The 20,776-nt window shown below is 38.4% G+C and overlaps 7 protein-coding genes across 8 annotated transcripts; 5 read left to right on the forward strand and 2 right to left on the reverse strand.

Annotated features, from left to right (window-relative positions):
- Positions 1-54: 54 nt before the first annotated feature.
- LOC6644209 (protein TIPIN homolog) lies at positions 55-1,143 on the forward strand. The gene has a single exon (XM_002066796.4). It carries the CDS (start codon positions 108-110, stop codon positions 1,014-1,016), a length of 909 nt encoding a protein of 302 aa, XP_002066832.1. The 5' UTR covers positions 55-107; the 3' UTR covers positions 1,017-1,143.
- LOC6644210 (protein SERAC1) lies at positions 1,078-5,033 on the reverse strand. 2 transcript variants are annotated; one of them, XM_002066797.4, is made up of 4 exons: positions 4,810-5,033; positions 3,150-3,696; positions 2,382-3,090; positions 1,078-2,313 (listed from the first exon to the last, which is right to left on the reverse strand). In XM_002066797.4, exons 1-4 carry the CDS (start codon positions 4,887-4,889, stop codon positions 1,250-1,252), a joined length of 2,400 nt encoding a protein of 799 aa, XP_002066833.1. In that variant the 5' UTR covers positions 4,890-5,033; the 3' UTR covers positions 1,078-1,249. The 2 variants fall into 2 exon arrangements, with proteins under 2 accessions (XP_002066833.1, XP_046866816.1); XM_047010860.1 differs by lacking the exon at positions 4,810-5,033 and adding an exon at positions 3,922-3,995.
- Positions 5,034-5,083: 50 nt separating this feature from the next.
- LOC6644211 (RUS family member 1) lies at positions 5,084-7,272 on the forward strand. Its single transcript, XM_002066798.4, has 3 exons — positions 5,084-5,562; positions 5,615-6,739; positions 6,808-7,272. Exons 1-3 carry the CDS (start codon positions 5,496-5,498, stop codon positions 6,867-6,869), a joined length of 1,254 nt encoding a protein of 417 aa, XP_002066834.1. The 5' UTR covers positions 5,084-5,495; the 3' UTR covers positions 6,870-7,272.
- A 237-nt stretch (positions 7,273-7,509) lies between these two features.
- On the forward strand, positions 7,510-9,454 carry LOC6644190 (H/ACA ribonucleoprotein complex non-core subunit NAF1). Its single transcript, XM_002066799.4, has 2 exons — positions 7,510-7,698; positions 7,768-9,454. The coding sequence occupies exons 1-2, from the start codon at positions 7,611-7,613 to the stop codon at positions 9,357-9,359; spliced, it is 1,680 nt and encodes a 559-aa protein (XP_002066835.1). The 5' UTR covers positions 7,510-7,610; the 3' UTR covers positions 9,360-9,454.
- A 226-nt stretch (positions 9,455-9,680) lies between these two features.
- On the reverse strand, positions 9,681-12,011 carry LOC6644191 (protein phosphatase 1F). Its single transcript, XM_002066800.4, has 2 exons — positions 11,792-12,011; positions 9,681-11,720 (listed from the first exon to the last, which is right to left on the reverse strand). The coding sequence occupies exons 1-2, from the start codon at positions 11,899-11,901 to the stop codon at positions 10,499-10,501; spliced, it is 1,332 nt and encodes a 443-aa protein (XP_002066836.1). The 5' UTR covers positions 11,902-12,011; the 3' UTR covers positions 9,681-10,498.
- Positions 12,012-12,460: 449 nt separating this feature from the next.
- On the forward strand, positions 12,461-13,483 carry LOC6644192 (RWD domain-containing protein 4). The gene is made up of 3 exons (XM_002066801.4): positions 12,461-12,686; positions 12,758-12,867; positions 12,931-13,483. Exons 1-3 carry the CDS (start codon positions 12,579-12,581, stop codon positions 13,340-13,342), a joined length of 630 nt encoding a protein of 209 aa, XP_002066837.1. The 5' UTR covers positions 12,461-12,578; the 3' UTR covers positions 13,343-13,483.
- Positions 13,484-15,795: 2,312 nt separating this feature from the next.
- On the forward strand, positions 15,796-20,773 carry LOC6644193 (annulin). Its single transcript, XM_002066802.4, has 3 exons — positions 15,796-16,103; positions 18,427-20,393; positions 20,450-20,773. Exons 1-3 carry the CDS (start codon positions 15,986-15,988, stop codon positions 20,672-20,674), a joined length of 2,310 nt encoding a protein of 769 aa, XP_002066838.2. The 5' UTR covers positions 15,796-15,985; the 3' UTR covers positions 20,675-20,773.
- Positions 20,774-20,776: the final 3 nt, after the last annotated feature.

Below are 20,776 nucleotides of genomic sequence, written 5' to 3' on the forward strand. Positions count from 1 at the left end.
GTGAGTGTTGGTTTTATTGGGCGAATGCTTAGTTGGAAGAAGAAGATGAAAATGGCGGCAAAATTGTTGTTTTGTTTGCCCACTGTAACCGAGGAGCTGCTGCTACCATGGCTTCTATTTTTGGTGACGATGGGGTGGATGACTTGTTCAACGAGCCCGATCAACTGCCCGACGATGGCATGGAGGAGGGGGAGAAACTATTTGCTGATGAGAATGACCAAAACGATGAGAATGGAGAAGGAAGTGAAGAGGCCGGTGCTCAAAAACTGGAGCCGCCAAAGAAGCGAGCGGTTAGGAATCCCCGTCCACGACTCACTGTGGACACACTGCGCGGACCACGTGGCCTCCATAGCATTGAGGATTACTTTAAAGACATGAAATTTAAAGGCAAGGGCAGGGAAAAGGACGATCTTGATGAAGTTCTCAGACGCCTTCAGCACTGGGGCCATCGAATGTATCCCAATTACACGTTCGACGATATCCTAAATAATATTGAACGCTTGGGCAAAAAGAAGCCTTTGCAAGTGCACATGTCTAGGTATCGTTTGGGTCAGTTGGAAGATTTCCGTGTCCCGGAAGCACAAATCAACGATGATGATCAAGATGAGTTAAACGCCGCCCAAATGGATGAACCTTTCGATGAGTTTGATGCATTGCTAGGTGAACAGATAGCTATGTCTAAGCTAGCACCACGTACGCCAGCGTCATCTAATAGGAATTTCACCCTGTCCACACATGATTCCAATTCAACTCTCATAACTCCTTCGTTTTCCCGCCAAGCTGTTGCCTCTACGCCCTTTACGGTTGCTGCCCCACCCAAGGCAAGTGGTCCGGCATTTGATATGAACGGAGCACCACTCATGTTGGATGACACTAGCGACTATGCCCAACCTTTGCCACCATCTCAGCCAGCAACGCCAGCAGCTAAGCAACTTTCTGCCGAGCAAATGGCTCGAATAGCTGAGAATCGACGTTTAGCTCAGGAACGTCTAAAGGCCAAAACGGCTGCCACTTAGTTTTACATCTATTGTTTATCCATGTTAAGAAAGAATAGTATTGAATATATAAATTGTGTAAAATTGGTTTTTTATTATATTTTTAAATTAGAGGCAAATTAAATAAATTAAGATTCGATGCAGGAAAGTTATGAGTGTATATACAAGGTGGTCAGGATGTGGGTCATGGACAATACTTTTTAAGTTGTGATTAAGGTACAAACGTGAACTCTTCGTTTCTGTTTTTCGTCTATTTAAGTGGTGAATTTTAAAGCCACTCTTGGCATTAGCTCAAGTAATCCTTTGGCCCCGTTCAAAATGGAGTTCACAATTTGCATAAGGATTAAGTCTTGCTGTGGATTCGTCTGTGACTGATCATCTTTGTCCTTGGGTTCTGATCTTTCTCTTATAGCCTCTTGAATAACATTCAAGAGTCGTTGATAAAGAAAAGATTGCCTGTAAATGGGTTTGGACAGACTCAAATGATCATCTTTGAGCAAATAGAAGTCGCCAAAGTCGATGCGCGATGATTCCTCGGTGACTATACGCAATGGAAATTTGAATGTAGTCAACATGGTGGGTGATCCTTCGGCTACACTGACTACCTTAACATGGCGAAGGCAGGAGTGTAAACAACCCATGAAACGGCGATGCATTTCCAGCAATTTGGGGGCATTCTCCTCCATCTCTTTAACCTCAATCGATGGGGAGAGAATCATTTGCATATGCTGCTTCCATTTGGCTATTGGTGAGCCACGATGTGGTGTACCCAAGAACACAATTCCTTTGGTATTTTTCGCTATTTGGCGCATTTTACTTTCGGGCGAATCGATAGACTTTAGCAGCATTAGCTTGGTCAGAAGGCCACCCATGGAATGTCCTATCCATATGACCGGTCTATCATTACCCACATCTGAGGCGGCGATACGTTCCAGGAGAGTGCTGGCTCGTACATCAATATGTCCCTGACCCTTTTCACATGGGCAGTATTTGGTAAAATTGGCTGACCATTCGGTCACTGCAGATGTATAATCGATGCCAATAATGCGAGAGTCGGGATAATCTTCTGGCAGCCATTCCATAGGCCAACAATTTGTGTATTCATCAGAGCCATCCTGATTGCGCCATTCGTTGCCCGACACGCTGAACATTCCGCCGCAGTTCTCATTGGCATTGAGGGGAATGTCTGGATGGACTACCTCCCAATCCGCATCCAACTCGGCCTCATTACGTAGCGTTTCAACAAACTCTTTAGTAGCTGCATCACTGATATTAAGACGTTTCTTTTCCACTTTTTTACTAGCTTTAAGTACAGGATCTGGAGTAGGGAAATTTTGAAAATTATGAATCATTGCATATTGGATAAGTTAAGAAAGTTGACTTTACCTCTAATTGCTTCCACTTTAGCAGTCTGGGCATTTTCATTCTCATTTTGTGCAGTATTTTGTGATTGCTTGAGTTGTTGCTGATCTTTCTTTGGTTGTTTGCCTCCATTTGCTCCATTCGTACGTTTCTGTTCGCCCACTAGAAAAACATCATCTGTCTCACTGGTGTAGAAAGCGTTCTTTCCATACAGGCCCAATTCGGTGGGTTTTCTATCCCTCTGACGCCAAGTGATGAAGACTCCGCCAAGCAGACCATGCACAAAGACTATATCCGCTTTGGGCTTGCGACGAGTACGCACTCGTGGATGCAGGGGATAGACATTGGGCGGATATGAGCTTTGATTGGGATCATCGTGATCCAAATTCGCCATAGCCTTGGCAGAGACAACTTGCAGGCGAAGATCAGGACACTGTTGCCATTCGGCCAGGGCTCCAACCCAACCAGAGGCAAAGAAATGCTCTACAACATCCGGAACTATGGACATATTGGCCAATACTTTGCATAGCGTTGACAATGTTTCATTGTCATCACAGAATATCTTTCGCAGCTCCATCAAATGCACCAAGCCGCCTTCTCGTATGATTTTAGCTGATATATTTGGATCTTTAGTGATATGATGCAGGAACGAAATGATTTCTTTTAACAAATCCGTGTCGGCTGAAGATAATATGATCGGTTGCTCTTGCGTAAAATACTCATGGATGTCCTCCTAAAAAATAGAAACAGATGTTAAATCAGATTTAGATTAGTTTTTAAGTTATATCTTACGATTGCATCCTGTTCGGGAAAATATTTGCTAAAGAAATGATCTACACAGGACAAAGGACGCAAGCGAGACAACATCACATGCAATTCGGAAAGCAACATCTTGGGATTCTTTATGCATCCACGTCGATGCACTGGCAAAAACCAGCGAGTGTCCGCCCCGCAACGGGCTAGAGAAATCGCAGTGCGAGCATCACAGATCTGTGCCAGATGACGAAAATCCCAATCCTTTAAATGATCCATGGATATTAATTGTTGAACAGCCTTCAAACGTTCCGGTTGAGTGCCATTTTGTGCTATATTCAAAAGACGCCAGGCCACCGAATGCTTTGCAGATTTCCACCATTTTCCAATGGGATTGATTATCACACTAATCCATTTCTTTTCATCCTCCTCCTTTTGTTTTAGCTTGCGCATGGATTCGCGGTAAATGTGATATTTTATGTAGATGTATTCCGTGCGACGTTTATCAGGTTCCGGGGATTTCTTATCGACATAGTGGGCAAGGAATTTGCGTATATGGGGCGACTCGTAGAGCAGAAGTCCGGCACTAAAAATAAACAATAATAACAAATTGAAAAAAAAAATAAAACCATTTTTAACGGTTTCTGGCACGTGCCATTAAATAGGACTAACAACAACAACAACAACAATTAGAACTGCCAACTATTTTGTGATAAACAAGAACATTTGTTTTTCACAAAAGTGGGCGCGTCATTTAATTATTTACACAATCACAACAACAACAACAACAAAACCCACGATAACTATAAACCTATGTATTTGTTTGCGGGGGGTCGATCTTCGCAGAATTGCGCATTTATTTGGCGCCATGTTAGTTTTTCTATGACAAACGGTATGAGGGGCCTTGAACAGCTGTTCGCACTACCAGCACTAACAACAACAACAACTCCACCTACGAAAAAAACAAACTCTTGCTATCTCATTTTGGCAAAATCGTACGGTTTGTTTTGATCGTGTTTGCAAAAGGGGAGAGAATGAGAAACTTGAGAAAAAAAAAACACAAGAGATTTAAACGGAAGCAATGGTCGTATATATTTATACCCTACAGATAAAAACATTTATAGCTTGTTAGTAAATTATTGTTAAGCCTATCATTGATTTTAGTTTCATATTTTTTGTTAAATATTTTTCATTAAAATAAAACAGAAGTATTAACAAACTTATAAACTATTTCAGAGGTATTATAGAAGTTGGCTAAAAATGGTATGATCCTTTTCGCCTTTCTCTTTCTCTCAGCCAATTGGCTTTGGTTTCATGAATGAGTAACAAGTTATTGTTGTTTTTGCCATGTAATTTTTTTGTAAACAAATGACGTCACTTGTTGTTCGCTATTAGGGAATGCGGAAAACGCAATTTGTATGTATTATATTTTGATAGTTTTTATACACACGTGTACGCACATACATACATACATCTGCATATATCTAGTTTTATATATAGAGCATCGTACGATTTTTTGAGGTGGTGGCGCCACTTCTTAGGACGAGCCCCCCTTTCACTTAGTAGACATTTGTAAAACTGTAAACTGTGTGAATTCAAACATATGTACATTGCTTTTGTTGTTGTCGTTGTTGTTTAGGTTATTATTATTATTTATTTAAAGACTGTATGACAGCAGTGGCGAGTTCTTTTTACTTACGTGGTTAATATACCAACTCCACCCAATCCCACAAGTTTCGGATAACGTCGCAAAGTTGCTTTGATTTCCTCCAATGTCATTTGTGTGTTTAAATCACTTGCCAAAACGAAATAAAATTACGTTTGGTCTATATGTATATATATATATGAATTGTATCTCTCTCCAAGTTCACTTTAAATTTAGATTGATAAAATTGAAGAAATAGTTTTTTTTTTCTTTTTTGTTATTGTATTTTAGTTTGCTTTGAATTTATCACTTTTTCGTTTCTCACTGGTTTGGTTTGTGTGTTTTTTTTTTTTTTTAGTTGTTGCTCGGGCTTTTATACTAGTTTCTGTTGATGACACTCACAGCGAAACGCAAACATATTGGCCACACACAGCTGATTTCGAGATATTGACAAGTTGGCATTTTCATCCCCCATTTACAGTTACATTTTTTTGTTTAGCAACAAAAGGATTTGTTTTATTTGTTTTTTTGTTAGAAACAATAATTGTAGAATTCGACTGGAAAAATTAGTTGCTTTCTCTTAGTTGGGTGGCGGCTAATAGGAAATTTGAATTCTCATTGTGTCTAGTACTTTCGAGTTTGCTTTTAGTTAAGTGATTGAGTTTTGGGTGGTTGTCGTAAACAAGTCCACCCACCCACCGCCCACCCTCTCTGCGAGACGGATTCCTTTTTTCCTGACAATGAAAATCCATTTTCGAGAACAGTACGGAACTAAGGGCGAGGAAATTCTTTATGTGACACCAGCAGGTAAGCGTAGATGTCAGGATAATGGAATTTGGATAACATAAACGCCTTGCAGATCAGAGCAACATAGTCCGCGTTCCTTTACGTGGGGATAAGCTGGTCATTCATGAGAAATTCATGCTCTTTCGGGTACTGCAGAAGATCTTCCTGCCCAAGGGATATCCGGATAGCGTCAGCGATGATTATGCGGCATATCAGATCTATGATACTATTCAGGCCTTTTGCAGTACCATTTGTGGTACTCTGTGCACACATGCCATATTGAAGAGCATTGGCGTTGGTAGTGAAAATATCAATGCATATTCGGCGACGGTAACTTGGATTTTGAAGGAAGGCAGTGGACATGTTGGCAGGATTTTATTTGCCTGGTGGCAAGGCTCACAATTAGATGTGGACTCAAAGAAATGGCGTTTGCGAGCCGATTTCCTCAATGATCTGGCCATGGGCATTGAAATCTATGTGCTTCCCAAGTATCCTCACCTTAGCACACAAATCCTGTGTGGATCCACCATGCTAAAGGCCGTAGTCAGTGTTGCGGGTGGAGCAACTCGATCGGCCTTGACACAGCATCATGCCTTGCGTGGTAATCTCGCGGATGTCGCCTCTAAGGACAGTTCACAGGAAACGTGTGTCAATCTATTAGCCTCCTGCGTGGGCCTCTATGTGCTGACGCTCATCAAAAGTCCTGCAGTTCTCTATACAGTTTTCTATCTGGTGGTAACACTGCATCTCTATGCGAATCTGAAAGCAGTTCGAGCCGTTTGTTTGCGCACCTTTAATGAATCTCGCTATTTAATTGCTCTGGAGGAGTTCTTTCGATCGTCGCGCATGTTAACGCCTCAGCAGGTCAATGGCATGGAAAGGGTAACACTGGGACAAACCGTTTCCGTCTCTCTCAACATACGCTTGGGCTTAAGTGTCAAGAATCTGGTGGATGAATATAAGAGTAGCAGCGATATTGAGAATATTGTCTCCTCCTTTGATACCCATGAGAGATTCATTATAGCGGAAAGTAAAAAATATTTGGGAGTCTATTTGCATTTCGATACGAGACCTCAAGATGTACTGAAGGCGTATTTCTTTGCTGTTTCCTATCTGCAGGATAGAAATCAGTTAAAGGAGAAATACTGGGATATCCAGGCCAAGTGGCAAGAGTTTTTTACCCAGGCGCAAAAGGAAGGTTAGTTCTTGGAGTTGAGTAAAGTGACGTATTTAATGTTTATTAACTTTCGTCTATATATCATTTAGGTTGGAACATTCACACTCATCTACTGATGGTAGACGAATTCCGCTTGGAATGGAAGGTCTAAGAAATCCAAACGGAATCATGACCCAACGCTTGGCATTCATTCCACACTCTCTCAGTTGCTTAGCTTATTATATACAGATAAAAAACAGAAGAAAAAAATTAGACAATTATTCATGGAAATCTCATTATCCATCACATCACACATATCTCAAACGTATGCTAATCCAGAATTAATACTAACTTAGTGCTATTGATATTGATATTAATATCTTCCAATTAACTCTGCCTTAGCACAAAGTTTTATAAGATAATTGCTCGATTTTGGTTTTTAACATTTTTTATTTACTTTATAAGAATAACTTTAACTCTAAATGTAAATTTCCGGGATAAACCAGGCAACGAATTTTAGCACAGGCTTTAATTCCCCAACAAACAAAAAATTGTATAAAGTTTTATTCCAATAATGTGCAATATTAAGTTTATCAATTAGCTTGGCGTCCATATTTACATAAACAACATATATATATTATATATATATAGCTTATAAAACGCTTTCACACAACACTTAAGTGATTTTAAATGGAAAATTGAATAAATTTCACACAACTTTTAAAAATTTACGTTCCTTTCGATGAACTAGTTCTCTTTTTTTTGCCATTCACCAGAAGATCTATTTTAGGTTTTCGTGCGAATGACAAATTTGAATTCATACCAGAAAGACAACACGTGCGCGCTGTTTGGCTTTGGTTTCTAGTTTGGTTTTTCTTTACCTTTAAATAATTGAAATTGTTTATTAATAACAATGGATAAAGTAGAGCCTGTGGCTCTCGAGCAGACAGATTCTGTTGAGGCTAATACGGAGCAAGTTAACCAGCCTCAAACTTCAACAGGTGCAGCCTAAACTTTATTTTTCATTGTATAGATAAGCCCTAAATATGTGATTATTGCTCTTTGTATAGAAGTGACCACAGAAGAAACGTTGGTGGTAACCACAGTGGAGAAGGGAGAGTTAACGAACGCAGTAGAAGAAATGGCCACGCCCGAAGAGTCTACGAAAATGGATTGTGAATCATCGACAGAAGCTCAAGTAGACGCCGTGGTCACAAAACCGAATGAATCAACTGAGAAACCTTCAGCCATCGAGACTACGCCTAATTCAATGGAGAGATCCAATGCAGAGCCATCAATTGGAGCATCTTCTTTAATGGAAACTGAGAAGAATCCTTCAGAGAAAACCACTGCCACCACAAATGGTCTTAGTTTGCTGGCAACCTATAGTTCTGATGTCGACTCCGATGTGGAAGAAGTTGCTCCAACTCAGGATGATGATGTGGTTGAAGTACCTGTAACAGGTTGCACTGCCTATCGCCGTTCCGTGGCTGTGGCCGCAAGCTCCGACAGTGAGAGCGAGAAAAGTAGCAGCAGCAGCGATTCCGATTCCAATTCGGAGGGTGAATATCTTACAGTTTTGAGGAAGAAGATTGAAAAGCGAATCAATACCGAAGATTGTGATGAAGACGATGAAGATTTCGATGAGGATGAGGCAGTTGGAAATGGCCGTCCACGTGGTCGTCGGCAGCCTCCAAAAGTAAGGGGTGAAATGTTACTAGATGATCTGCCACCCATACATCAGCTGGAGATTACTGTCCCAGAGGATGAGTGCGTGGAACTGGGAAAGGTGCAATCAATTGTGGATCAATTAGTGTTAGTCGATGTGCTGCCCAATTCAATGCTCTTTGATTTGGACACCGTGTTGTTTTTGGAAAAGGGACGCAAAGTGTTGGGCCAGGTCTTCGATGTGCTGGGACAGGTGGCAGATCCCATATATTGTGTGCGCTTTAATAGTAATCAGCAGATTGTTGACCGTGACATCAAAGTGGGCGATGTTGTGTACTGTGCTCCAAAAACGGAGCACACCCAATTTGTTATTCTCTCAAAACTGATGCAAGTACGCGGATCGGATGCTTCTTGGGAGCATGATGTAGAACCGCCGGAACGCTACATAGACTATTCCGACGATGAGGCTGAGCGAGAGGCACGTCAGGATCAGCGCAAGAGACGCCAACGAGATCGCACCAATTCCACAGATTCTGTAGATACAGTTCAAACAGAAGCCTCGTCAGTGGCCGAACCACCTGCACGTCAGCGTGGTCGTCGTGCCCATCGTGCCGAGAGTTTCCGCCAGCATCAGCAGCCACAGCAGCAGCCTCGTCGCCAGCAACAGCCACAGCAACAGCAACAAGACTTCCAACAACCACTTGATGCCTCCTCTCATTATAATTATCATCCTAGCTATAACCCAGGCAGTTGGCATTCAAATTACTATCACAATTTCCATCCGCCACCAAATAACTTCAATATGCCGCCTCAGCCCGCCGCAATGGGTATGCATTTCCCTGTGCCCAACTACGGCTATGGCATGCCCATGGGAATGCCACCCCACATGATGCCGGCAATGCCACAAATGTATGCTCCTCCACCGCCTTTTGGACAACCGCCGCCATCTTCCCCTCAGCACAATCAACGACAGCCACCAAGATCAGGACATTAGGTTTAACTAAAACTTTCCAACAGAGAGAGACTATCATAAATTAAGATTTATACAGAAATATTATTTTATTTCAATAAAAAATTACCTTAATTAAATTTGTGTGTGTGTGTTTGTGTGAAAAGTTAAAAATTTTATATTACCGGGTTTCGTCTTGTTTTGGGGACTTTTTTCTGTTTTTTTTTTTTAATTGTTGTATAAAAAGGTACTTAATCTGTGGGGGGGTGGATAAAAATATCGCTTGATGGTTGTAAATATATGATAAATATAAATATATATATGTATATATACGTATGATTATAAATATATTTATAGACTATTGTATTTTACTTTCGTTCTATTGTTGTATTTTACAGCTGGGAAGCACTAAGCGGTCAAATTAATCAACAATTTATTTTGTAAATAGCATTTCTTTATAATAACTATATATATTTAAATATAGCCTTTGTATGATAACTGCCGAATTTGAACTTATTTTTGAGCTTATTCGAGAGCAACAGAACAAGAATATTTCAGAAATAACAACCAGGCAAAATGTCAAAAATTTTAGGCACGAGAGAATACGAATTAGTAAATAATTAATTGGATTTGGGTTTTGGTTATAATAAATATGGTAACAAATAGAATATAACCTGCTTAAATCTTGTTAATGTATCATTTTTGTAACCAAATTGTGCAAATTAGTTAAATGATTTAAAAGAAAGATTAGAATAGTTTTACATTGAATCTAATATCTTACAAAAAAATGATAGAATAATTTGGATTTCCAAAATAAAGTAGTTCATTTTTAAATAAACAAAATAGTTTCTGATATAAATTTGTGTTTAACTCCACAATTTGAGGTTGCAACATGTAAGAAAACTTGATGGGATTTGTGAAATTGAACAGATAATGCATATTTACATATTTTTTGATACAGCTTAATGAATACGTTTTTCGCCATCTTAAATGTTTACATATTTTTCAGTTAATCAAATCAAAAAAAGATTCTGCCAAAAACCCATTCCTAAAATACTCATTTGTGTAACAAGCTTATTTACAATTGTGGTTAACGAATTAACAAAATACGCGTATTAACAATTAATCCAAAATATTCGCTGTATGGATTCCAATTTCTTTCTGTGATTTTTTCTTTCTTTCCTTCAGTCAAGGCCAATTTCTTTACGCGGCTTGAGTAGGACAACGACAACTGTGATATTATCCTGCGAATCTCTCTCCTTGGCAGCCTCTGCCAATAACTTGGGAATGTCATCGAGTTTGGTGTCCGATTGATTCAAGCATTCGTAGACAGTGTCAATGATAAATGTTTCGGGTACGTGATCCCACAGGCCATCAGTGCCCAAGACGAGAAAATCATGAGTCTTACTAAGCGGAACGTCCACGAAATCGGGTTCAGCAATGACTGCCTCGAGACTGTAATCGCCTATCGAACGTGCCACATTTAAGATGCCATTTACTCGCCATTGTCCCTGGGCATTAATCACAGTTCCACCGGCAGCCTCGATTCGTCGCCTTTCATCTTGGGACTCGGGTTTATGGGGTTTCACCAGCTGCAATTGGGTGCCCCTTTTGCCCACAAGAAGAGCCTTGGAGTCACCCACCCAAGCTATAAGCAGTTTTGATTCAGTTATTAGAGCACAAACACTGGTGGTACCGCTTATAATGCGTTTTTGGGCAAAACGTTCGTCGACCTTGAGAAATGCCACCTCAAAGACATTGCGATAATAGTCCGAGTCCTTCTCCGAATCCAGATCCGGCTCTATCTTTTTTAATTGCTCTGCCAATACTTGAGGCAACTGGTTCTTGGCGTAGCTGGCGGATAAACTGCCCGAATGGCCATCGAATACACCAAAAAAACGACTATCCTTGTGCTTCAGCCCATACATGGATCCATATTGATCGAGACATACATGCCGATCTTCCATTTTTCGTGGTTTGTTTTTAACAGCGAATGCCGCATATGTTTGATCCGTCTCCTGCTCCAGCTGGCACATACACTTCTCTTTCATGTCACACAACAAACCTTCATCGGCCCAATCATTTAGCTTCTCCATCTCTGCATTGTCTGATAAGTTGATGAACATTTTATCCATTTGATTGCTGACAAATTTTTGCATTTTAGGTAGATCATATTGTGTGGCTGATTCCTCTCCAGGGACCAATCCACTTCCGATAACTATTTCGCATTTCTCAACATCTTTTTCCATTTCAACTAAAGCTCGTTGAAGCAGCTTCACACGAAATCCTTTGGGACATTTTGCCAACTGCTGCCAAATGGCCGAAATGAGTTCCCCTCGTAGCTCCTGTTTACTGACCCTGTAGGTGTCATTATCATTCTCGCGACGACGTACGACAGATTTAATGCTACAATAAAATGGCGAAAATATATTTGTTTAAATAAAATTTATGGCAGAAAGCATTTATGTAGGAATAACCTTGTTACACAATTCCCACTAAATTCCTCACTCGGCGTCTTTTGCGAATTGCTCAGTGATGTTAAGAACTCTTTAAATTCCATCAAGTGGGCACATTCGTTGGACGCCATGTTCGGTCCAGGTCAGAATGCAATTGTTCATGTGTATGTGATTCACTTTAAACAAAAATTGTTTTTCTTTTAAGTTTGTTGTTCTTTCTGCTTGCACCGCGGCTGCCAACTTGTTTTCAGCGAATAGAATAGAATAGAGATGAGCAGGACACAGTAGCCAAATATTCTTTTCATGGGCGAAAAAAAGGCTAAACATTATTATGGTTTAAATTGCAGAAATCAAAATCGAAAAGCTTATTAGAACCCGTCGAAAATTTCAAAAATGTGAAACTCCGAATTAGTTATGCTAAAAACAATTTCGTTTGCTATCCCTAAGAATAGAGTTAATTGCGCTTAGCCGAGACAAGAGAACAAACTCAAATTTATCCCAGATAATAGGGGTGTCCTGTTATTGGGGTCTCAACAGAACTTAACAAGTAATAATAAATTAAATCGAGCTAATTTTAGGAAACACAAATAGCGATTTGCTATTTCGATGCGGTTTGATATTTGGTGTTACACAGTATTATCAGCTATAACTTCTTTTAGCTATAAATTGGTAAAGTTGGCAGCACTGCAGCCGGCAAACAGCTGACAGCTGTTGCTTAGTTGTTTTGTGGCTGTTTTTTTCTTCCTATTTTTCGACTGATTTCGAAATGTTTATATTTCAAATTCAAGAAATTTCTTAACAAAACACTATGTCTACTCCTTTAGAGCAACAAACCGATGAACGGGAGGCTTTGCAGTCCATTTACGAGGGTGACGAAAACTTCAAGGAGGTCGACAAAATCACCTATCAATACAAGGTATGGTGTAAAGCTAAAGCCACATGGAATCGGATACTCTTAGCTAACTGAAACAATATTTTAATTAACAGTATGGCGAAGAAAACAATCACAAGTCCTTTATGGTAGAGCTTAAATGGGGAGAAACCTACCCAGATGACCCACCTACAATCAATATGAACACGTTTTACAATAGCCACATGTAAATATGCAAAATTAGCATGAAAAATGAATTAATTCCACTAATGTTAGTTTCTTTTTTTAGCCTGCCCGCTGTTAAAGAGGAAATCCAAGCGGCTCTTAACACGGAGGCTACTCAATGGCTTGGCTGTGGCATGACCTATACTCTGTTCGAATACCTCAAGGATAACATAGATCAATTGACTGCCAATCAACCAGAGTCGGCGCCCATTCAAGCGGTTGTGGACGAAGGTGTTCATTCATTGAAAATCTCCGACCCTGATCCTGATATTAAGAAGAAGGAACCCAAAAAGGAGCAACTCACCAAGGCGCAGAAGAGGAGACAGTGGGATAAAACAGAACACAAAGGTGAACGTGCTCGTGGCTATGATTGGGTGGATATTGTTAAACATTTATCGCAAACTGGAAGCAAAGAAGATGCTGCTGCTTTGGCCACAGATGACACACTTCTGGCACTGCATCCTTTAAATACTTAAATGCAATTCATTAGTTAAGATTAACAAGAAACAATAAGAGAATTAAAATCAAAGCCAATCATATTTCAATGTGATCGGTTCTCATCTTTATGAGATGTTTCTAAGTATGTATGTATTTCACATTAAAAGCTGATCAATTTACTTACGCATGTCTGGTTTTTTGGACACGGCAAGGTCGTTTTGTCTAGCTAGCTGACTCGGTGGTTCAATCAGAATGGAAAAGATGCCTAGTCGGAGACAAACATTTGCGCAGTTCAGTTCGATCGTTGATTGATGATGTAATCGGTTAGTTGTTACAATTTAAATTGTTGCGGTTTTTTTGTTGCATTTCGATCCCCAAAAAATAGGTTAAATATTATAATTCAGTCTCAGTTAATTATTGACCGTGCTCGTGTCGAGTTCAAGTGAATCGAAACATTCTGACTGAACCTTATCATTGACTTGGCTTCATTTGGAACCGGTTTTGTGTTAAGGCCCACGCCCTCGCTTCAGAAATAGTTGTGTATATTTATTTGTTTGCATATTTGTTCAAAAATTCAAAATATGGGACAAAATTTTTCACTTAACTGTTCAAAATGTCAGAACTGTTGCAAGCATAAGCAAAATTATCATGAAGAACCAACATTGCGTATGCGTAATATAAGTGATAACTATACAACATCATCGGCAGGTCATGATGAAACTGGTAAGTAAAATTAAGTCAAAATGTTATGGGATGTATCTATATATATGCCGAATTCAAAACAAACATAGGTATAGATTTAGAAACTTGACTTGTTTCCAAATAGACATATGTATTAAAAAGTGCCTTATAAAGCAAATACGCAATGTCAAATTAAAATTATTGTGCACTCATTTTATTTTTTGAATTTTGTCTTTGACTCAAATTAACTCAAACATAGTTAGTGCAAGGATAAAGTAATCTTCTTGATCATTAAACATTCCAATTTTATGACTTACTTTTTAAAAATTCTTTTTGATATTTTTTCCTAAAAGCAAACACAAGTGGAGATTCATATTTAAATAAATTAAATCAAATTTATTAATAAAGCAAAATTCTAACGAAATTTCTTATTAAATTAAATTCTAAAAAAAGTATAACATTCAACTGGCTACGCTCTTGCTTCCAAACTCTCAAATAATGAGTCAATTTCTGGTGATTCTTGTTTGATTTCTTGGAAAAATTTTCCAAATAACTTATTGTTAGACTTACTAGTCACTAATTGTATGACTTTTACAAATAATTTGATTCCTTGACAATTATATGGTAAAGGAAGATGATGCGTAAAATTCGAAATACTATAAAAGAAAGTTTTAATCTAGTTTTTACTTTAAACAGTTCTCAAAATTTAAGACATACAGAAGAAAACAGTGCAAACAAGAACAGAAATTTTAAATTTGTTGAGATTTCAGATGGATTAAGTTGGGCAAACATATAATTCAACGAAATCAAAATTACTTTAATTAAATTGAAATCAAAAATTAGGCAATGACTAAATTCGTCTGACTCAGGAACACCTTTTTGTATTTTATTAAATTTAAAAAGGACAAAATCAGCTCTTAGAATATTTACTAAGTAATAATACAAATTATTCCATGGTTCTGTGCTAGGTTTTTAGTTTCTTAGCAAATAAATGTTGATTCTAGATTCTAGAAAACATTAACAACGATTTAAAGAAGTTTTTCTTTTGCACTAACCGCATATTCATTACTGTATTTATAATAATTTATAATTTATATTTTTTTGAAGTAGATCGGTAATTAGGTAATTCGGTAATTAGTTTATGTTTCGGTTAAGAAGAAAAAAGTGTTTAAAGTAATTTTATCTTTTAGCTAGAAGATATTCAGACTGACATATGTTTGTTAAAAAACTATAATCAATTGATTTCAAACAAAATTTAATTTATTTAGCTTTAGTTTTGTGTGGTTTAGTTTCGAAATTTTTGTTTTCATTGGTGGCACTGCCAGGCAATTATGCAATTTTTCATTATTGCCTTTTATGCATGCTAATTTCCCTGTCGAGTGGGTGTATCAGACACACAAAGTAGATGACCTGCCCACATGGCGGATTATCAATATATGTGCATAGGTATAAATGTAGTTTCCAAGTAAACATTATTCATTGCGAGTGTGAGTGCAATTTATCAGAAATATTTATTAAATACATAGAAAACTATGCCGGGATTGGATTGAAAACATATGAGGAATCAAATTATTATAATGACCATTTGGGAGCAACGATGACGTACCTCGACTTGATCTTGGATGGCTAGCAACAAAAAACGCACTTCCCATACCACATAATTAATCATAGGAGATCGAGAGACTAACGAGAATGAGTAGAGAGAAACAGAGAGAATGAGAGAGCGCAAGAGAGAATCTATCTTTGTCGAGGGGGACTAGCAAAACTATCTGAACACCGATTTCTGATCAGTTTAGTTCAAAGCTTTGCGCTGTTCGCGTCGTCGTTTCCTCCGATCTGATCGAGCGGGCATCTAGATTTAATCGATTGGAGAAGAACAATACGAAAGAGGGAAAAACAAGAATTTAGCTTAGTTTTCGTTACTGTTAGCTGCGCGAAGATACCGTAACGTTGTACAATAAATTGTGATTTAACTAAAGAGATTTCCATCAAAGTAGAAGATGTCGAATTGGTATCGTAGCTATACGCCCAGTTGGCTCCAACGCTGGTGGCATCCTACTCCTCCGCGACGTCCAGTGAATCCGTTTCGCAGCACTCGACCTGGCCCAGACATTGAAAGTAATCCATAATTATCTTATTTGTGTATTGTGTCACCATACATTAACGACACTTTAATTATTAGCAAATCATTTAAATATTATTTTGTTGCTTTTCGGTCTATGACTTCACCCCTCTGGCTTTGGTTTCCGTTTTCAGTTTTTATTTTTATTTATATTTTTTGTTGTCTCTTCTCTTTTGTTTTTGTTTTTGGTTGTTTGACACGTTCGGCGGGGTTTTTGGAATTTTTTGCACAAATTACGTATTTATGTGAATTTACACACTTTTGATTTTTGCCCATTGTTTGTTCCTGTTGTGTTTATTGATTTATCAAATATTTAAAATTGTTTCAAAATTTTCATGGAATTTATTATAGAGCATTTTGTTGTTTGTTCTTGCGGCAATCAAAACTAAAAGCGGTCAGCAAAGGTGAACGAAAAGATATAGATAGAAAAAGTCACATCTGTCAGTGGCATTCAAAAAAATTGAATTCAATTAGAGGCATAAAAAAATGAAATCATAAAAAATGGTATACAAAACTCATGAAATATTTATGGGTCAACATTATCCAAAAATTAGTTTGAAATGTTTTTGTGAGTGCAGATGAAAGAGTTGGAAATGAAAATAAAATTTTGATTTACTAAAAGAAGAGCAATAAAATTGATTATAAAACTATTAAAAAAAAACTTGGCATAGAATATTAGTGAAGAATAATTTTACTAAATAGCAAAATACAATTTCGAATTCAATCGTGTTTAATTTAATTTTTTATTCTTATTAATCTACATGAATTCATACAAGATCTCTCAAAAAAACTTTTCGAATATAATTTAAAACCAAAAAGAACTAAGAAAACTTTTCATTCGAAATTATTTACAATTGCAAAGTTTCAAATTAAGAACTTATTTGTGACATAACAATTATAAGTGCTCTAGAGTAGCTGGCAAAATTTTAAAAATGCTAATTTAAAATTTTGTTTAATATTTTGAAAGCCCTTCAACTAACAACCAGTTTTAATGGAATTACTCATCACGCACAGCATTAATATTCAAAGAATTTTGTTTTTATTTATTTCACCAGAAACTGTGAATAATAACTATTTCTCATTTAAATAGTCAACAAAATTTTATGAAAACCGAAGAAGTTGAAATTTTGTTTTTGTATTTAAAAATCAAAAGGATTTTCTTTATTACTCATTTATGAAAAAAATATGAATAAAAAATATTAATTGTATTTGTAGTCCTAAAATAGACACATAACACTGTACAACCAAATTTTCGAGTTTTGTCAGAAGAACTACTTTTTATCCTTTGTTTGATGTGGTTGAATCTAAAAATAACATCATTTATTTTTAAAGGTTTTTTTAATTTATTAATTGTATACGCTATATATATTTTTTTAATAGTTACCTCTTTTATAATTCTGATAATAAATTTTTCGAAGCTCTGTGAAAAAAAATGAAAAATGAAATGACTTTTGAATATAAATGAAGATTTAAAATAATTGACAATACGTAAAACAATTTTGTGCTTCAGATAAAACGATTAAACATTAAAAATTATAGTTAACTATTAAAGAACTATATAACCTTTAAAAGCTGCCACACATATTTTAGTTACAGATTCAAAATAGTCACACAAAATCGGATTAATTTGTGGTATCTCAGATTTTGTTGTCTAGTGTAATTATTATTTATTATTATCCCAAACTATTTTCACTCAAAGTTTGAATAACATTTAGAATATTTTTTCAATTGTAAGATTCTTTCAAAGGTATATGTATAGGTATAGTTTAGGTAGGTAGGCAGATTACCAAATAAATTCTTCACTATGGTAGGATTTCGTTTGCCGAACTTGATTTATTTTACACAAAATATTTTAGACATAAAATGTTTCTTTTTTTTTCTCTTTTGGGAATGTATTTTTTAAGTAGCTTTGTGTTTTTTGTAGTTTAGGGAAAATGATTAGTTTTATTTTTGTTAGATGGTTTTTCTTTTGGCGCGTTGGCGTCATTTTTTTTGTTTTTTGATTGTCGTCGTCGTGGTCCATCCAAGTGGCTCTCGAATTGTGTCGAGATGTTGAGAATTAATTGACTTGGCATTGAACTTTTTGGCCAGAGTGCCACAAGTTTGTTTAGTTTATGGCTAAAGAGGATTACTCAACATGTTTCCGATGTGTTGGCTCGTTAGATCCATAAGCCTGGCATGAGATCATCAAAACTGTCTGCCCCCAAACCAAATTGTTTTGGTTTTGAAAACATTATCCAGATTCTGACGATAAGACTGCAAACACCCTGAGCACAATGAATAAATGACTAATTGATGGCGATTTGTGTATTATTTCAGATTTGATCGATTCACCTATATTGGGCGTACAGAGAGTTGACTTTTGCCTGGAGGATAATCACGATGAGCATCACACAAGTCATTTCTATGCCGCAGCCGCTAAGGAGGCATTGATTGTGCGTCGTGGCGAACCTTTCCGTTTGCGGATTATTTTCCATCGCGATTATAGTCCCAGCAAGGATGCAATCAGTTTCATTTTCAGTGTGGCCGATGATAGCAAGCCAAGTCCTGGACATGGAACATTGACTGCGCTGGTTCCGCATGATGGCATTGATTATTTGGGCGATTCCTTGGAATGGGGTGCGGGCATAGAATCGCATGAGGGTCAGATTTTGACGGTCTTGATTAAACCACCTGCCACTTGCCCGGTGACTGAATGGAAAATGGATATTGATACCAAGTTGTTGGGAGATGGTTCCAGGAGCTATCCTTTACCTTTACCCATTCTTATTCTTTTCAATCCTTGGTGTCCCGACGATCAAGTCTATATGGAGGATAGAGATAAGCGTAAAGAGTATGTGATGCACGATACCACTTTGATTTGGAGGGGTTCGTATAATCGGCTGAGACCTTCAGTATGGAAAATAGGACAATTCGAGCGTCATGTCCTGGAATGCAGTTTGAAATTGCTCGGAACTGTGGGACGAATCCCGCCAGCATATCGTGGTGATCCTGTTCGAGTGGCACGAGCCCTCTCCGCCCTGGTCAATTCTGTAGACGATGATGGAGTGCTTTTGGGCAATTGGTCGGAGGACTTTTCCGGTGGCGTTGCCCCCACCAAATGGACTGGATCAGCGGAGATTCTCCAGCAATTCCATAAAACTCAAAAATCTGTGAAATTTGCCCAATGTTGGAACTTTAGCGGTGTCTTGGCCACCATAGCCCGAAGTCTGGGTATTCCAGCTCGCATTATCACTTGTTATTCTTCGGCTCATGATACCCAAGCTTCGCTCACGGTGGATGTTTTCATTGATTCGAACAATAAGAAATTGGACGCGGAGACCACCGATTCGATCTGGAACTACCATGTGTGGGATGAATTGTGGATGCAGCGGCCAGATTTGGGTATTGGCCAGTTTGGTACATACGATGGGTGGCAGGTGGTCGATGCCACTCCACAAGAGCCTTCTGACAACATGTATCGAGTGGGTCCTGCTTCTGTTTTGGCTGTGAAACATGGTGAGATCCTAAGACCCTTCGATGGTGGCTTTGTCTACGCGGAGGTGAATGCGGATAAGCTGTATTGGCGCTACAATGGACCCTCACAGCCTCTGAAATTGCTGAGGAAAGACACTCTGGCCATAGGCCATTTGATAAGCACCAAAGCTGTGCTGAAGTGGGAACGAGAAGATATCACCGATAGCTATAAATACGCCGAGCGTACGGAGGAGGAACGCAACTATATGCTGAAGGCTCTCAAGCAATCTCGTCATGCCTTTAGCCGATATTATCTGAATGATAATTTCAATGACGTTGAGTTCGATATGGAATTGAAAGATGACATCAAAGTGGGTGAGTCATTCAGTGTGGTCCTAAAGGTCACCAACAAGAGTGAGGAGCGAGTCCATTTGGCGACTGGTCAAATCAATTGCGATGCCATACTCTATACGGGAGTGGGAGCCGAAGAGGTCAAGACCATGGGCTTCGAATTGGAACTGCAACCCAAGTCCAGTGACTATGTTCGCATGGAAGTCATCTTTGAGGAATATTATGGCAAACTCTCCTCCCAGGCAGCCTTCCAAATCTCAGCTTCGGCCAAGGTCAAGGACACAGACTATGATTACTATGCCCAAGATGATTTTCGTGTACGCAAGCCGGATATCAAATTCCAACTGGGTGAGGATAGCATAGTGGCCAAAAAGGAGATGGATGTCATTGTGAGATTGACCAATCCACTGCCCATTCCCTTGCATAAGGGCATCTTTACTGTCGAGGGTCCTGGCATTGAGCAGCCCTTGAAGTTTAAGGTAAAATCTAAGCAAATTGTTAAATGTCTTTTAATTTATGCCGATTCTGTTTACAGATTGCCGAGGTACCAGTTGGCGGCACTGCAGCAGCCACCTTCAAGTATATCCCACCCTACGCTGGTCGTGGAACTTTGCTTGCCAAATTCTCCGCCAAGGAATTGGACGACGTCGATGGCTATAAGCACTATGAGATTGAACCGCGTCCGGAGGACGCACTGCAGCCAAATGGCAGCCATCGAAGAAGTAATATCATAAGGCGACGCACTGATGTTATAGCCTAGACTCAAATCTGAATTTCATTTATGTTGCAAATGTGTAGTTTTTATGTATTCTTAGTTTAAGATGAACATATTTAAATAGAGTTAAGAAGAGAAAATGAACTC

The sequence above is a fragment of the Drosophila willistoni genome (assembly GCF_018902025.1).
Source record: "Drosophila willistoni isolate 14030-0811.24 chromosome 2R unlocalized genomic scaffold, UCI_dwil_1.1 Seg167, whole genome shotgun sequence".
In the NCBI taxonomy this organism is placed as follows: domain Eukaryota; kingdom Metazoa; phylum Arthropoda; class Insecta; order Diptera; family Drosophilidae; genus Drosophila; species Drosophila willistoni.